The following is a 19,248-nucleotide window of genomic DNA, read 5'->3' on the forward strand; positions in this document are numbered from 1 at the left end:
CGGGAGGAACCTGAATTCAGACAAGGATTAAGAGTCGAGAATGGTACAACGAATCATCTTTCTCTAATAATTTCAATTTAAACTATAAAAAGTCAAAGCTTCCGCGCTTTGCGCGGGAGGGGGAAAACTGAATTCAGACAAGGAATACGAGTCGAGAATGGTACAACAAATCGTCTTCTTTCTCTAATAATTAATGAAACGTCAAAGCTTCTGGCTTCGCGCGGGAGGGGGAAAACTGAAATTCAGACAAGGATAAGAGTCTAGAACGGTACAACGAATAGTCTTCTTTCTCTAATAATTTAGTGAAACGTCAAAGCTTTCTTCGCGCGGAGGGGGAAAACTGAATTCAGACAAGGAATAGGAGTCGAGAACGGTAAAACAAATCGTCTTCTTTCTCTAATAATGAAGAAAAAGTCAAAGCTCCGCGCTTCGCGCGAAATTGGGAGGGGGGTGGCAGCGAGCTGCCGAATATGAGTTGTTTTATATCTTTTCTCGTTTATTTTGGTGATAAATAACACTTTCACATATTATGGTCAAATTGTTGCTCGCTCACTAGCCGAATTGTGAAACCAGAAAATTACTTTTTCGGGCAAGAGGCTATAGTCCCCCCCCCCCCCGATGAAAATGTCCAAATTGTACCGGTATGGTGCTTCTAATATGACCTTGAAAAAACGGTCTGCGCCATTTTGTAAATTCCGCCCCCCCCCCCCCCCCCCCCCCCCCCCCCCCCTATTGGAAAATCCTGGATCCGCGCCTGGCATATGAGTAGGGAAACAAAAATGTGAAAAAGAACCAAAGATAAACTTTAAGAAAAAAAATAGAGAGAAAGGAGAGAAATAGGCCTATTATCTTGCTCCTTTTCATTTCAATTTTCTTGCAATTTATTTATTTCTATAAATTCTTCAGCCTTTTCCACTTGCATCTCTCTCTTTCTCTCTCTCTCTCTCTCTCATTATGGGATAAAAAAATAGCATATGAACCTACTCATGTAAGGCATAATTTTCCTATCGGTCTGTATTAATTTGAAATTATACGTAATGGTGACCAGCAGTGACGTAATAGGGGGTAGTGCAGGGAGGGGCGAGTTTCCCCTCCATCCTCCGCGAAGCTTATGACGTTGCATTAAATTATTAGAGAAAGAAGACGATTTGTTGTACCGTTCTCGACTCTTAATCCTTGTCTAAATTTAGTTCCCCCACCCCCTTCTGCGCAAAAGCGCGAAAGCTTTGACGTTTCATTAAATTATTAGAGAAAGAAGACGAATCGTTGTACCGTTCTCGAAAATAATCTTCGTCTGAATTCAGCTCCCCCTTGATATTCCTCCTGCGCGAAGATCAAAGCTTTTACGTTTCAGAAGACGATTCGTTGTACCGTTCTCGACTCTAATCCTTGTCTGAATTCAGTTTCCCCTACCCTCCCGCGTTTTATGTTCCATTAAATCATTAGAGAAAGAAAACGATTCGTTGTACCGTTCTCGACTCTAATCCTCGTCTGAATTCAGTCCCCCCCCCCTCCCGCGCGAAGCGCGGAAGCTATTACGTTTCATTAAATCATTAGAGAAAGAAGACGATTCGTATTACCATTCTCGACTCTTATCCCTTGTCTCAATTCAGTCCCCCCCCCCCCTCCCGCGCGAAGCGCAAAAGCTTTGACGTTTCATTAAAATCATTTAAGAAAGAGGACGGTTCGCTGTAACGTTCTCGTCTCGTAATCCTTGTCTCAGTTCAGTCCCCCTCCTGCGCGAAGGCTTTGATATTTCATTAAATTATTAGAGAAAGAAGACAATCGTTGTACCGTTTTCGACTCTTAATCTTTGTCTGAATTTCAAAAGTGTTTTTTGTCTGCTCCCTTTTTCTTCCTACGTCCTCTTCTTTACTATCCTCTCTTTTTTTGTGGCCGGCTTTTTTTTGGGGGGGGGGTGGCGCCCCCACCGCCCCCTAGCTACGCGCCTGCTGTCAGATGAACATAATATTTTTGATACCTTGTAAGGCAATAAATTACGGTCAGATAAGCATTCAGGGTCCCGCCTTAGGGCCCCTGGTGGGGTCGAGGGTGTGGAAACCCCGGAAACTCTGAGGTTTTAGGCATTTGATTACGGTCAGATGAACATATTTGTATACCTTATTTGTGACACTGGCAAGACACTGATTTGCGTGAGGTCCAGCGGGCGGAGCCCCCACAAGCTCAAGGGTTTTAGGCACTAAATTACGGTCGGATGAGTATCAAGGGGCTCACCTTAGGGCCCTTAGTTGGGTCCCGGGGGCAAAGCCCCCGTTTTAGGCGTTTAATTACTTTAACTACTCTGTCTTTCTTGCTCTCTTTCTTTCTATTTCTCTTTAATATGCTTTTTCAAAAAATTCGGGGGTGGGGGAGGGAGCTGGAAGCTCCTGATCCCCGCCGTTCCGCGGGCCCTGACATGTAGGCATCTCAAGAGGCATTTTCTTGCCTGGCTGTATTTGTCATTTTACAACAAACGCATAAAAAGTATAATTTACTAAGAATGAGAACAAATCTCGGAAAATTATGACATTTCAGCATTATGTGTTAACCACCGTTATGGAATTAGAAATAAACCACGATAAATTTTATTTCCCCCGAGCCCCCCCCCCCTCTTGTTGGCGGAAAAATCGCAACTGATCTCCCCTACCTTTCTTCTTTCTCTTTTTTTCTTTTAAGTTTGCTGGGGAGGGGGGAGGGGGGGGGGGCAAGGTCCTTTCGGCCCCCAACCTTTTACACACATTGTTGGAGGGATTAACCGCAAATGATCTATTTCCCCTTCTTTTCTTTTATTCGTCTCCAATTCCTTCCTTTATCTCCTCTTTTCCTTTTTTCTTTCCATTTCTTTCCTTCTCTCTTATTTTTTTTCCTTCTCTTTCTTTTAAGTTTAGTGGGGAGGGGGGAGGGGGAGGAGGCAAGGTCATTTTGCCCCACCATGCACACCCGATCCACAACTTGTTGGCGGGGAAATTGCAACTATTACCCCCTTCTTTTCTTTTCCTCTTCTCCAATTTCCTTCCCTTTATCTCCTCTTTTCGTTTTTCTTTCCATTTCCTTCCTTCTCTCTTATTTTTTTTATTTGGGGGGGGGAGGCAAAAGCCTAGGACGCCCCCCCCCCCCGATCTCCTTCTTCCCCCTTCTTTTCCTTTCTCTCCTCTTTCCCTTTCCTTCTCTCTCTCTCTCTTTTTTTCCTTCCTTTTTTTTCCTTCTTTTTTTCTCTTCTTTTTTTCCAGGGGGGGGGGGCCGCCTCTGGATCCTCCCCCCCCAAGTCAAGAGCCTCCCCACCCCCACCGAACTACAACTTGTTGGCGGGAAACTTGTTACTGATATCCCCCTTATTTTGTTCTCTTCTTCCTCTTTTTTTCCTTCCCTTTATCTCCCATTTTCCTTTCATTTCTCTCTTTTTTTCCTTTCCTTTCCTTCCTTCTCTCTGTTTCAGGTTTGCAAGGGGGATGCAAGGCCCTTTCGGCCCCCGATCCACAGGTTGTTGGCGGGATTAATTGCAACTGTTCTCCCCCTCTTTTCACCCTTTTCTTTTCCTTCCCGCGGGGGGCAAGAGCCCCCCCCCCCCCCCCCCACCGAACTACAACTTGTTGGCGGGAAACTTGTAACCGATATCCCCCTTATTTTTTTCTTCTTCCTCTTTTTTCCTTTTTTCTTTCACTGTCCTTCCTTCTCTGTTATTTTTTTATGTGGGGGGGGGGGGGCGGGGGTGGGGGTGTGGTAACAACTGGGAGGCAAGGCCCTTCCCCGCCCCCCCCCCCCCCGATCTCCTTTTTTTTCCCAGTTTCTTTCTCTTCTTCCATTTCCCTTTCTCTCCTCTTTCCCTTCTTTTCAATCTCTCTCTCTCTCTCTCTCTCTTCTCTCTTTTTGTTTTTTCCTTTTTCCTCTTTTTCCGGGGGGGGGGGGCCTTGATCCGCGCCAGAGTTACACAACATATTCTGACCTGAAGCAGCTTTTTTGCTATTAGTCTCTTCTCAATGACAATTTGCATTATTTTTTTAAACGCCAGCGTCAATTACGTGAGCTTTCGTAGATTGCATATAGCAAAATAACTATTTGTTGGGTCACGTAACCCAACACTTCGTAGATTTGGGTGACCTGTTTCACGAAAGGGCGCAATACGTGATACGTGATCACGTGATCACGTGATACGTGATACGTGAGTGTTCGTTGCAAGCCCTGTACATGTATGTCATGTGTCCTCTGTTATGTGTCATGTAAAGTTGTATGATCTCTTACTGTTGTTCCAGTTGTGAACATGTAATAATTGTATTGTACTCCTGCTTTTGGTGGCAAAGATTGTCTGCAGCCAATGTCAAATATGAGATTTTGGTCTTCAACACAGGCAGGCAGTGGCATAGTATGGTTCCAGCTATTGAGGGGGCCGCTTATTAATTAGAACCATGAATTTGGGGAAAGGGTGTGAGATGGCATATCATCTTGAATATTCATCCTCCCTCCCCTCAACCCTCCCCCAGTCTTTTTCTTTCTTTCTTCTTCTTTTTGTTTTGTTTGCTTGGGGGGGGGGGATAGTTATAGTAATAGGATTGTTAAAGTGGGACCCCATAGCACACAATGCAGAGCTACAACAGAATATATTTCACAGTGAACTGATAGTAAGGTTTGACATATTGATCTAATTGCATCCATGTCACATCCTGTCCTTACAAACATAACATAGACTGGACTACTGACCTTCCTGTGTTGTGTTTACACTTAATTTAGTCATCGATCTAGCATCATGTGTGATACGTACTACATGTATTCTCCGAACTTGTCAGGATCATTGTGAATTGTCATGTGTAAAGTGTTATTGTAAAGTACTAGTATAGTTGAGAAAATATATCAGGATTAAATAAATTAGGGTAATGAAATTAACAATTACCTCAAAACCATCCCTCGTACAGACTTTTCCTCCCCCGCCCCCCTCCCTCTCCCTCCCATCCTTCTCCCCCTCCTCTCCCCCTCCCCTTCCCTCTCTCCCCCTCCTCTCCCCCTCCCCTTCCCTCTCCCCCTCCTCTCCCCCTCCCCTTCCCTCTCCCCTCCTCTCCCCCTCCCCTTCCCTCTGCCCCCCTCCCTCTCCCCCTCCCCTTCCCTTCCCCTCCCCCTCCCCTTCCCTCCCCTCCCCCTCCCTCCCCCTCCCCTCCCCCTCTCCCTCCCCTCCCCCTCCCCTCCCCTCCCTCTCCCCCTCCCCTCCCTCTCCCCCTCCCTCTCCCCTCCCTCTCCCCTCCCTCTCCCCCTCCCTCTCCCCCTCCCTCCCCCTCCCTCTCCCCCTCCCTCTCCCCTCCCTCTCCCCCTCCCTCTCCCCCTCCCTCTCCCCTCCTCTCCCCTCCCTCTCCCCCTCCCTCTCCCCCTCCCTCTCCCCCTCCCTCTCCCCCTCCCTCTCCCCCTCCCTCTCCCCCTCCCTCTCCCCCTCCCTCTCCCCCTCCCTCTCCCCCTCCCTCTCCCCTCCCTCTCCCCTCCCTCTCCCCCTCCCTCTCCCCCTCCCTCTCCCCTCCCTCTCCCCCTCCCTCTCCCCCTCCCTCTCCCCCTCCCTCTCCCCCTCCCTCTCCCCCTCCCTCTCCCCCTCCCTCTCCCCCTCCCTCCCCCTCCCTCTCCCCCTCCCTCTCCCCCTCCCTCTCCCCTCTCCCCCTTCCTCTCCCTCACCCTCTCCCCTCCCTCCCCTCTCCCACCCTCCCCCCAAACGTCCTCTCAAGGAAGAAGAAGAACAGATGTTACACATGAAGCTTGAAAACATTCTCTGTCTCTCTCTCTCTCTTTCTACCTATCTCTTTGGCTGTTTTTTCTTCATTTCCTCTTTCTCCTATTCTAGCGTAATAGGGACTCACTGAACAAATGTGAGAGTTACATTTATAGTACTTCTGGCCTTCTGTATATACAATCATGGTTCTAAATCCAAAGTCAGAAGTTCAAGTGCTACATGTAGTTTCAGATGTGTGCGTAGTCTTGGGTACAATACCTTATGATTCTTCTCCTGACATGTAAGTTGTGAATGGATTCGCACTAAACTACCTTCAAAATCTAATTATACCTTTAATATGCACTTTCTCAAAGTCTGAGGGTGCATTTATTGACCAATTTTTTGCCTAGAATCAGCGTTTTCAAACGTCTTTCAGGCAAATTTTTAAGGTGATAAACGCAAAGCCTTTTTCAAACGTCTTTAGATATTTTGTAACGCAAAAAAAAGTGGGTTTTGAATGTGACATAAAGCCAGAATCATGTTTCTGAGACATGATAAACGCAAAGCTGTTTTGAACCCCACATACAAATCGGACCTTCCCAGGTTAATTTCCGGTTCGGAGGCTAGCGCGCGTCATGTGTTGTACAAGCATGTGTGCGTAGTTGACCTCCGAGAAACTGTCTGCTTCCCGGGTCAAACGGCGCAAATCAGCTGCGCAGAGACAAGGCCTTCATTTTGAATCGTGAAGAGACGATAAACGCGACATCCCGCAAATCACGTTCGTATAGTGGGGTATGATATGTACATATCTAGTGGCAAGACACGATAAACGCACCCTGAGATCATCACATCAACTTCTTCTTTCGATCCCAAGAAGAAGAGTCGCCTGTGGTGAAACAGCTTTCATGGCTGAAGCGTCCTCTCTGTGGAACAAATTACCATTGGAGTTGAGAACTACAGCATTATTAGAGAGTTTCAAGTCTAAGTTGAAATCCTACCATTTTATGGCATTGCTTTACACATGAAAATGGTACTTTTTTGGACTTATGTATTTATCTTTTTTTTCCTTGTTTGCCTTGGAATAAAAGATTTTCAGAAAAGTTATATTTCCTCATAGCCATTTTCATATTTCATTGTCTTTGTTGACAGAGTTCCCTTTAAGCCTTCCAGAGATTAATGGCTCTCTGTTCCTGTGTACTCTGTTTTCCTTTTTTTGTTGCCACATCACCAAAAATGCTACATCATGTCTTTTGCTGTGAAGATTGCATCCAAAACTTGAAGTTCAAACTTGGAGCTTATCAAGCTTTACAAATAACACTTTGTCCATCTTTTTATCATTGATATAGATATAGAAATCCTCTATTTTCAAATTAACTTTTTAAAACCAAAGATATGCTTTACTCACATGAAAGTGAAAATGGCTAAAGAATCATATGAAAGTATAATTTTGTCTTAGTTATGAGTTAAGTTACTGATGGCTGGTAAATCATAAACAAATTTCAAGCATAAGTTTCCTCACTCTGAGTGTTTTGATTGAAAGAAGATGGAATTGAATTCAGACTTGTTTTCCTCTGAGACATAAGGGAACAATATCACTTCCAATCCAGCATCTGATCTTCATCTCTGGATTCAGTCATCTCCAGCTGTGTTAGTTCAGTTTGGTAAACTTGGCTTTCAGTCTCACTGACATGACCTTACTTTCTGTCCTGACTTTTCTCACAGTGGGACTCCCATTGCTTATCATGCTTCATATGTTCATGTAATATCGTTTCAGGAAGAAAAAAAATCAACATTCTAAATTAAAGTCATTATTACCACCCAAGGACATGAATGTTTTGATTGCATATTTCGAGTCATCTGGTCATCGCGTCAGGTCAGGTGGTTGCGTTACACGACCTTTCATGAAATGAAAGCGGAAGATGACGCGACCTTTTGTAGATTTGCCGTAGGGTTTTCACAAAGTGAGAGGGGGTTATTTCACAAACGTTATCCCCGACATATCGTGAATAAAGAAGCATGTTTTCACAAAGGTGGGGTAATGCGGCTACCCGACCCGGCATGATGACCCAATGATTTGAAGTAAACTGTTTCAACTGATGTTATTTTTATGTTTCCCGTCATTTTATGACTATACATTACTCACTACCCTAAACAGTCTGATCAAGGAGATATGTGATATCTCTTTTGACTGATGTATTGAAATTCATTAAACTTTTTCAATTGTGTATTTTCAGTCATTAAATTCTTCATTCCAATCAGAGATCTTTACAAGATCATGCTAAACTTGTTCAGCCCCATGCATAGACAGAAATAACTGTATGGTATGGGTAATTTTTAAATAAAACTTACATTTGTCAACCTTCCCCGTAGAAACAGTCACTGGAGCCAGACATAGTCTCAGCGTAACAACCGTCGATATAAGAAATTGAAGCTTTCAGTCTACCCCATGCATTGCCTTTCATGTCATGTTTCTATCTTGTCTTTTCAGGTATTCCCTTTATGTTTTGAACAGAGATCATTATATTGCTTGCCAAAGTATCTTAAGCCCCATATACTGACTTTCATGACATGTTTCCCATTGTATCTTTTCAGGTATTTCCTTCTACATTACAAACAAAGATCATTATGGAGCCATGTTGTATCCTCCAGAGTCACATCACCCTCTGAAGGAAGAAGTAGAACAGATGTTACACACTAAGCTGGAAACCATGTGTAAGTTGTAAGGATGACTAGGGCTTAGTCATGATGGCTTCATTAACAGCTTTCAGTGAATAGGAATTACATTTAATTGAAAGGATAATCATTTAATTGTGTGATGAAAAATTTAAATTGGGTAAGATAACAATCACTGTGACTTCCATTTGATTCATAAGGAGAAGTTTGCTTTCAAGGATGAATGAATATATTAAAACACTAAAGAACAGCTTATATTTATTGATAATATATACATGTAGGTACATATATGTAACTATATATAGCACTTTGTTATTAGTTTCATGAAACAGATTTTCACTTCTATAACAGATGCCATAGTCATAATTAGATTTGTTATAGATATAAATATCGAATTGGTTACAGTCAGTCAAATGGTTTATGAAACGGGCCCAGATGGATGTCGGTATTTCCACAGTAAAACATCTTTTGATTAACTTAATCTTTTCACATTGATGTATATTTCATATGTATTGTAATTTGTAAGTTTATTTGATTTTGTTTTGTTTTGTGTGATATGTAATTGTTTATTATTGTATTTTGTTTGTCTAGCTCGTAAAGATTTCGGTGGTAAGCGCTTTATAAGGACCGTATTTATTATTATTATTACCTAGCACCATTCATCATACAGACTGTACACTAAAACACCATTTACCAGTCACTACCATTTACCATTAAGTAATTACCATTGAAATAACATTTAAACTTTAGTCACTGCCATCGAAGTACATGTACCAATTATCATTTATTTTATTTTATTTTTTTTTATTTTGAATTTATTAACAACAACACATCACAATAATGACAGTACATATGAACAATCATACAATGCAAAAAATAATACTGATACATGTATACATAACATAAGAGTAATTTCATCACTATACCATTGAAACACCATTTACCAAAGACATATGTACCACTGTAACTGGAAATTCAAGTTCAAGTTCAAATTCAATTTATTTCCACTTTAAAACACATTTAAAAATCAATAATGTATACATATAAATAATAGTGGCAGGGTCATAAAAAGCACTGAATTGGCTTGTTGAAAGTGACCCCTTGACAAATAACAAGAATATACATAACATATTATACATTTTAAGAAAAATATCAAAAGATTATTGCAGAAAAAACTTAACAAAAACATCAAAATTTTAAATTAAAAAGAGATAAGGAACAAAAGATAGGAAACTTTAACAAAATATTATCATTTATGAGTTCAGTAGGTGTTGTTTAACTAACTGTTTGAACTGTTTTACGGTCTTACTATATTTTAGATGAGTTGGGAGGTTGATATGCGGTTTAAAGGGAGGTGGATATTTTGAGCATTTCTAGTATTGTAATTATGAATGGAACAATTCATAGTAACAAAATCATCATAAATCTTGGAAGAAGTTTATTAGACAGATGAAACATGAAAATTGTAGTATTTAAGGTTAATAAATCATGGATATGTAGGATTTGCATTTTTTTAAATAATGATAGAGTGTGAGATAGATTTTTTAAAAAGAGTGTGTAATAAGGCGAATCCCATGTTTCTGTAATTTATAAATTTGATCAATATTTCTTTTAGAAGTGAAACCCCAAACAATATTACAATTATTAAAGTGGGAAGAAATGAAGGCATGATATAACATTTTCAAAACAGTCTGAGGTAAGAAATTAAATCTGAATAAAACACCAATATTTTTAGATAAAGTGTTACAAAGATGATTTATCTGGTGGTTCCAAGATAGCTTTTCATCTACAATTACTCCTAAAAATGTTGTACTTGAAACCCGAGTTATCTTTTTATTTGAATAGAACAAATTTTAATCCATTGGAATTTTGGTTCTAGTTCCAAACATAATATAATTAGTTTTATTAGTATTCAATATTAACTCATTGGATTTCATCCACATACTTAAATTTATTAGTTGAGTATTTTCAAAATGATATAAAGTTGTAGGATCACGACCTTTACAAAATACACTGGTATCGTCTGCAAATAAAATATAACGCAAATTACAGGTTGAACATGGCATGTCATTAATATAAATCAAAAACAAAAGGGGGCCGAGAATAGATCCTAGAGGAATTCCGCAACCTTTTGTTTTAACTGGGATTCAGCTCCATTATTAATTGTTAATTGTTTACGATCAGATAAATAACTTCATAAAGTTCTAAAGGTGTGCCCCTAATACTGTAATATTTCAATTTTTGTAATAAAATAGAATGATTTATAAGCTGCTTTAATTAACAATAACAGGCTGTTCAACTCTTCATGAAAGCAAATGTATAATAATGTACATCACAGAGTTATATGGGTGGAGCACAAAACAGCAGTTACTCACGGTAAAGAGACACATATCAGATAAAAAATTACTCCAAATTGAAGAAAAAATTAAAGATCCATCATTGTTCCTGAGGACTAGGGTATTATTCCTTGCAGTTCCTTGCAATAACACCATTGAAACACCATTCACCATACAGACTCCACTATTGAAACACCATTCACCATCAGACGCCACCATTGAAACACCATTCACCATACAGAATCCACCATTGGCACACCATTGAAATACCATTTACCATTGACGCTACCATTCAAACACCATTCATTTACCATTAGGTTTTTTTGTAAGGGTACATAAGATAGATACAAACATTATACTAATGTACTCTACACCTTCCACCAGCATGCCAATAACCATCATACACAAGGACAAAATGTTTTGTTTTTTCTCTGTGTTTTTAATGTACAGGTGAATAAAAACAAACAAAAAATTCTATAGCTCCTAAACCCCACTGTACATTCACATTACAACACTGTTAGTTTCTACCCTACTGGTATGTGGAACCAATCATTAACAAAAAGTATGCCCAAAATTATGCTAAAATTATCTTCTTAAATGATATATTGAAAGGGTTGTTTATCCCTTTACTCTTTTCCAGCTGACAGAGCTTTTTATTGTTAATTATATTATGATGCGCTCAGGGTGCGCCCATTCATCAAGCTCCTGTGGCTTTTTCAGATGCACCTTTTTCCATCCTATACTTTTAGTAGATTTAATCATGTCTTCTTTTTATGCCTCCGTTACGAAGTAGCCGGAGGCATTATGTTTTCGGGTTGTCCGTCCGTCCGTCCGTACGTCTGTACGTACGTCTGTACGTACGTCTCGTTCTTGTGATCGCGTTATCTGAAGAACCAATTGATGGATTCCTGCCAAACTTTGGTCATGTATGTATCTTGCAGAGCCGATGAACTGATTAGATTTTGGGGTCACGAGGTCAAAGGTCAAAGGTCACAGGGCTCATTAGGTATGCAAAAACAGCTCGTGATCGCGTTATCTGAAGAACCGATTGATGGATTCCTGCCAAACTTTGGTCATGTATGTATCTTGCAGAGCCAATGAACTGATTAGATTTTGGGGTCACGAGGTTAAAGGTCAAAGGTCACAGGGCTCATTATGTATGCGAAAACAGCTCGTGATCGCGTTATCTCAAGAACCGATTGATGGATTGCTGCCAAACTTAGGTCATGTATGTTACTTGCAGAGCCGATGAACTGATTAGATTTAGGGGTCATGAGGTCAAAGGTCAAAGGCCAAAGCGCACATTATGTATGCAAAAACAGCTCGTGACCGCGTTATCTCAAGAAGCGATTGATGGATTCCTGCCAAATTAGGTCATGTATGTTACTTGCAGAGCCAATGAACTGAGTAGATTCTTGGTTCATAAGGTCAAAGGTCAAAGGTCATGGGCTCATTATGTATTCAAAAATAGCTTGTGAACGCATTCTCATTAGAACTGACAGATGGATTACTATTTAACTCAGGACATCTTGCAGAGCCAATGAACTGAGTAGATTTTAGGGTCATGAGGTCAAAGATCAAAGGGTCATATATGTATATGAGAAATTGCTTGTAATCACGATATTCTGAGAACCTGTCAATGGATTACAATTGAACTTGAATTCGAAAAATTTCTTCTGTTTTGGTTTGTAAAATTGCTCTATGACGGAGGCATCATTTTCGACTGCGCGCAGTCGAATTCCATCTAGTTTCTTTTTCTTTTTTTCTTTTTCAATGTTTATAGATCTACATTTTAATGTATTTTTCTTTGCCTATGTATTACAACAATGTATAATGTCTTTTTTACTGTGATTGGAATCAAATAAAGTTCAATTTATTTGCTTTTTATTTTGTCTTGAATTTTCTTCATATATACAAATATGCATGGAGTTCTACTCTGTTTCTCATAGTGGCAACAAGATCATCGATTTCAAAAGACAGGTTAAAACGGATTGGGTATGTAGGGTTTTGAGCCAACCAGAAAAATGGCATTTCTTGTGCTTTGAGCAAAAGAACCCTCATGACCTTAATTTTCAATATCTCGTAGTTTGGGGTAAATATGTGTTACAATACAAAAATAGGTTAAGGACAAAATACTTTTTTTTCTGCATTTTTAAGGTATAGGTCAATACAAAAACATTAGGATGTAATTGTAAACATTGAGATACTACATGTAGGTTTCATACAATTGATTATAATAATAGCATTTTTTTTGTGGGACACAGGGTACATCGCACTTTTGACAATATTTCACTCGTCATGCCGACTTGTGATGTATACCCATCAGCTGTTGGGATACACCCTTGTATTCCATTCAATATCATATCATTATTTAAATCTCTTTGATTCCCAGTGGACGATCACGTTCCCATGTCGACCTCACCGTTCATCACTTTACCAGAGGAGAAACCAGCTAATAAGATGGGTTTTGATGAGATATATCTCGTCAATCTTGAGAGAAGGCCACTCAGAAGACTGAGGATGCAAGCAGCCCTTAAACTTCTCAGAATTGATTTTAAGCTAATTAAAGCAGTTGATGGCAAGTAAGTTCAAACCTAAATCTTCTAATAGATTGTGTTTAAAAGTATAGACCAGTTTTGGAAACGCCCCCCTCTCAAAACATAAAAAGGAAGCTCTTGTTACCAATCATGTGAAAGAATATGTTTTGATCAATACGTGATGATACAAATTTTGCCGGGAATCAGCCTACTAATTGATATATTTGGTAAATTGTTATATCTATCCGGACTGGATAGATATTGCAAAGGCCCATATTCATCTTTCTGTTTACAGTGCTTGTAACTTTACCAAGACTGGGCCAAATTTCTTATCATTTTGATGTTTCCAGAACCTTGCAGCACACACCAATACTTATATGCTAGATGATCAACCTTTTCTGATCGATTCCAACGTTTCTTTCACAATGCAATCGCATGACCAGAACTGGATTATAACCTTTAAATACTTTAAATATCTCCAGTCTGAAATCTGTAATAAAAGAATGTTTGACAGAGTTTTAATCTGAATAATTAATTCAACATAAAAGAGAGCCAGCATTGTCTTTATCTTTGTGTCTTTGGGGAAAAGTGGTTGAATAATTTAATGAAGTAACTCGTTTTCAGATGTGTCAAGAGCCTTTTCAATTGATCAAACAATGCATAAGTCCAAGATGTATATTAAAGGGAACCAAAACCTTCATACTAAGTTACTTTTATTGTAAAATTTAAGATATTTGAAAAATATCAGTGAAAATTTGAACAAAATCGGGCAAGTAATAAGGAAGTTAGAGCTTTTTTAAATGACTAGTCACTAGAGGGCGGTATTCAATTTGATGACATCATCTGTGGACAACTCTCCTTGCCTTTTGTACATCAAATTTCATGTTTTTCCTTTTTTCTTGTGATTAAGATAATCTACTCCCCTGAAAGCAAGATATAGAATGCAAAATGATATATTCTACTTCACATGTTATGAAGTCGGATCAAGAACACAAATAAATACGAAGAAAACGAAAAAATTGTGAAATTTTATGTACAAAAGGCATGGAGAGTTGTTCACAGATGATGTCATCAAATTGAATACCGCCCTCTAGTGACTAGTCATTTTAAAAAGCTCTAACTTCCTTATTCCTTGCCCGATTTTGTTCAAATTTTCACTGATTTTATTCAAATCTTTTAAACTTTACAATAAAAAGTAACTTGGTATGAAAGTTTAGGTTCTCTTTAAGTGTGTCCATATACTAAAGTGATACCGGTACTTGCAAATAAATTTTTTATTACATTTACTCCTATTTGTTTGGACTTCATTTTGCATATAAAGATTTGTCAGGTAAATCATGTGTGGACATTTAGTATTGAGGTGAAAAGAAGAAGAAAAAAATCATCCTCTCACTTACTTATTAAATAACCCCAGATAGATCTTTTCAATTTTTTTTTATATACAGGTGACTTTATAGGTGAGCCCAATCATCTGATATTCGCAAATCAAAGTGAAAATTCTGCCAATCTTGTGCAAGATTAATGAAAATAATAATAATAATAGTGGAGTCTTGTTTAGCACTCATGTCTGAAACAATGCCACTCCTGGGACTCATGGCTTTAGCACGGCTGCCATTACAGCGCCCAAGCAATTCAAGCACCTAATTCCGAGTCCAGAGACTTATCCACCGGACCAAAACACCTCTACACACTTAAATGCTTCCTGATCACCTTCAATGTTTTGATGACATGTTTTGTGTCTTTCTAGGTTGTTATCACCTGATATCCTGAGAGAGATGGGCATTGATATGTTACCAGGTTATGCTGATCCGTACTGGGGGAGAGTACTCACCAAGGGAGAGATTGGATGCTTCCTCAGCCATTACAATATATGGAAAGAAGTAAGACCATCAACATCATACCTTGTACTTTTTACCTTATGCAGCATAGTATGGTCAGAGAGATGGTAATTGACTTATGTTTTTGTTTGTGCGTATGTTTCCTCAGCCATTACAACATATGGAAATAAGTAAGACCACTATCTTTTACCTTGTACTTTGTACATGTGTACCTTATGCAGCATAGGACGGTAAGATAAATTTCAATTGACATATGTTTTTTGTTTGTTCAGATGTTTCCTTAGCCATTACAACATATGGAAAGAAGTAAGACCACTAGTTTTTACCTTGTGCTTGTACATTTGTATCTTATGCACCATAGTAGGGTAAGAAAGATTACATTTTCCCCCGGCTGTTTTGCACAGCATACATGTAAATGAGGTTTATATCTATACCTTGACAAACATCTGATAAGATTTAGGAACACTAACTTGTACCTTATACCATGTACCCATTACATCTACCTTATACTTAGTACCTTATTGGTCCCATACAAGATGTTTGATTTCTCATATTATGTTGGTACATAGAGTCTGATTGACAGCAAGAGGTTTTGAGAAGAATAGCTTGGTAGTGTAGCAAGTCCTCTAGAGTTATACATACATGTACATGACTATTTGTGATATGAGTGCATAGATACTGGCATTAAAAACTCTCATTCTCTGTTTTGTATCTTGCAGGTTGTGGAAAGGAATCTATCTCGTATCCTGATTTTTGAAGATGACATCAGATTTGGAGCTCGTTTTAAACCTCGCATGGCAAGCGTCATGGCTGAGGTAGCAGCTAGGAAACTAGAATGGGATCTGATGTAAGCATACTCGTACATAATAATAACATTAGGGGATACTTCTAAAGTGCCAATATCCACCATGCAAGGAATTCTTATATTACTCTGGCTCTAGGTACATGTATGCTTACAGTTCCTTGCTTACATCATTTAACAAAATCCTTCCTACCAGGTAACATCATTTAACTATTTGATGAACAGTTGCATATCTAGATTACTGTCTTGCCAATGGACAGTAGTGCTACACCAGGGCTCAAACAAAAGACCTTATCTCCAGTCAAGAATTAAACTGCTTGATCACGACACCCCTACCTGCTCTGAATTTGGTTCACTTATGTATTAATATACTGCAGATTATCAAATTTAGCTACACTGTTTGAAACATAACACAATGAATTGCGAGTGTGTTTTATACTCTTCACATTGCTTTTGATCTAATGGTTAGACATCAGAATTGATCTGGGCCCTGACTTACAAAGAGTTACGATTGATCCAAATCAATCGTAAGCCTCCAATCAATCGCAAGTTTGCAGCCAGCAGGATGGTGCCTGTACATAGTTGCGATCGATATCAACTCTTTGTAAGACGGGGCCCAGATCTGTATACAGTCAAACATTGTTTTGTGACCACCTGTCTGCAAAGACCACAATTTTTTTCCCCTTGAAAATGGTTTCTCATTGAAACATTGTACTAAAGAAAACTGTCTACAAAGACCACGTTTTTTGTTTCCCTTGGGCCGTCGCTGTGGACAGGTTTGACTCATGAATTGGTCTTTAAATTATGTACACTCAAGATTGTTCTGAGGCCAAGCAATCCTAGAAGTGATTTTGTATGGAAATCTTTCATGAAAATTATTGTTATTTAGATAGAAGGTTCACTGTCACAATTTGTTCATTTCTCAGAACCTTACACTCTTTTCAAACAATCTTTGGTATTTTTCTTTCTCAGATATGTTGGACGTAAGATTCTGCACATGAAAGGAGAGAAATTCTTGTCTGATTCAACCCAGATTGTCACACCAAGCTACTCCTACTGGACACTGAGCTACATGCTAACTCTAGAGGGCGCTAAGAAGTTATTAGCTCAGGAGCCGCTAGGGAAGATGGTACCGGTCGATGAATACCTACCCATCATGTTTGATAAGCATCCAGAGTAAGTGGGGTTTTTTTTACTGGTGACAGTCAGATTTACCCTTCCCTGTTATAGGAAACATTGTTAAAATTACTTCAAAGTGAATTTGTTCTGATTTTTTTTCTGGTAAATTTCTTCATGGTAAATGTACTTTGACCAACCAAAACCACTAGGTTTAATGTACATGTATAGTCATGCAGAGATGCCAACCAGTACGATTTTGTTGTATTTATTAGTACGATCAAAAAAATAAACTACAATATTACGATATCGCCTCTTGAAAATAAATTTTTTCATCTTTCAAAAAAAAAAAATATCTGACACATGTTTTTCTTCTAATAATTAGTTTATAATGTCAGTTAACAGGCATGTGGCTCATATTTCCATGAGTATAATGCAAGTCTAGCGGTGTCCAGTAATTTTTTTCTTACTTCTACTTCTGGCTTGAACCAAAATATCATAAGCCCAAAATATGCAAGCATTTAAATTATATTATTATTCTCATTATGCATTTAAACACCCTTTTTTGCATTATAAGAATTATTACTGATGCTTAATAATTTTCTCATTAAATATTAATGAAAGAGCAAATATTTTACTTGCCCATGTTCTTACCAGTAAATTATTTTTTTGACATTTTACTGGCCCGGAGCCAACAGGCTCGTGGTAATGTTGAGTTTTCGTGAAAATTTGATTTTTTTTATTTTTTTTTATTTATTTATTTTATTTATTTATTTATTTATTTATTTTTTTAAAAGATATTCAATCTGTTTTTTGTGTCCAGAGATTGGCATCTCTGCTTATGTGTTATCTACTGTGAGCCAGATGGACATTCACTCAGATCCTCTGTACATGCAGAATCAAAGTAGTTTTGGTTGTCAACAGAAAATGTATATTTGTCGAACATACCAATAAATGATAAGGTTTGAGAGATTCACTAAAGTATTTCACCTCTTTGCTGAGCAGTACATTTCTAGGTTGCATTCAGCTCAGAGAAGGACAGTACAGGAGTCAAGGAGATTAGCTCCTGTCCTGGTATATTTTCCTGTGTTTTAAGATTGTCAAATCCATGAAAGCATTGACTTCAATAAGCTGGGATAAAACTTGCTGATATTCTAAAACATTTTACCTTGCATTGACCCATCTAAACTAGATGACTCATAATGGCACAAGTTCACAGACTTCCAGCTTATTTTAAACATTTTGTCTCCAGAATATCTTTCTGATCTTGTCTTACAATATGTTCCACCAAGGTCTTTGCATTCTGCATCTCAAAATCTTTTCGCAGCTAAGAGAGGCAGAACAAAGACATATGGTGATAAGGTTTTCATGGAATTTTCTCCCAAACTCCCCAAACAAACCGTTCTGCCAAAAGGACACTCGTTATTATATTCTTTTTTATGAAGAAATAAAAATAGACTCTATACTTTCTTTTTTAATTGAATATGGTAAGCAAAACTAGTTTGATTCTGTTCAGCAGTGATTTGGTAAATGTGAATTTATTAACTTAATAATTACAGTGTACCAAGGGTATTGGAACATTAAGAAGAAAGATAATGAAAGATATCTTGCTGCAGACATGACTCTCACTTTCAGCTTTGATTTGCTGCAAAGAAAGTTACAATTTCTTGTAAGAGATCTAGTGTTTGTTTTATCTGATTTGCAGGGATGAATGGTTAGCTCAGTTTCGCCCTCGAAACATGAGAGCATTCTCAGTAGATCCTCTGATGGTGTCACCTACCCATTACACCGGTGAGAAGAAGTACTTCAGTGACACCGAGACATCAAGCATCTGGGAGGAGCTTGAGAAGGCAAGGAACGGTAAACCGGGTGTGGCCCAAACCAATGAAACCTCCACCGACGGGGGCAACGCTCCAAACGAGCAGGTGCCGCCAAGCGAGGGCGTGAAGCATTCAGAAAGCCGCAAGGATACACCAAATGAATTTAATCAAATCACTCCTAAGTCAGCTCAAGGTGGGATGGATGGTGCTGGACAAACACATTCTGGTCGTGAGGAGTTATGACAGCGATGACCAGCGCCCTCAATGTCAATGTATTTATAATGTACACGTGGTGATACTTTATCTCAAGTTTTGTAATACCATGCGATGCCAATGTCAGATACCACATGCATGTTTTAATATTAGGCATTCTTATTGTCATGTTAGATTTGTATGATTTGGATTTTGAGTAGTAAAAAATGTTGTATGTCATGTCAATTTGTCTT

The 19,248-nt window shown here is 38.9% G+C and overlaps 1 protein-coding gene across 1 annotated transcript; it reads left to right on the forward strand.

The window, feature by feature from the left end:
• Positions 1-8,272: 8,272 nt before the first annotated feature.
• On the forward strand, positions 8,273-19,248 carry LOC577713 (procollagen galactosyltransferase 2; the record flags this gene model as incomplete). Its single annotated transcript, XM_030997411.1, is given in 6 exon segments — positions 8,273-8,392; positions 13,082-13,271; positions 14,974-15,106; positions 15,784-15,911; positions 16,839-17,042; positions 18,688-19,248. Coding segments are annotated over 6 exon segments (1,133 nt in total), but the record flags the coding sequence as incomplete, so codon positions are not given.

This window comes from Strongylocentrotus purpuratus, unplaced genomic scaffold (genome assembly GCF_000002235.5).
Source record: "Strongylocentrotus purpuratus isolate Spur 01 unplaced genomic scaffold, Spur_5.0 spur5_scaffold_4, whole genome shotgun sequence".
Taxonomy (NCBI): Eukaryota; Metazoa; Echinodermata; class Echinoidea; order Camarodonta; family Strongylocentrotidae; genus Strongylocentrotus; species Strongylocentrotus purpuratus.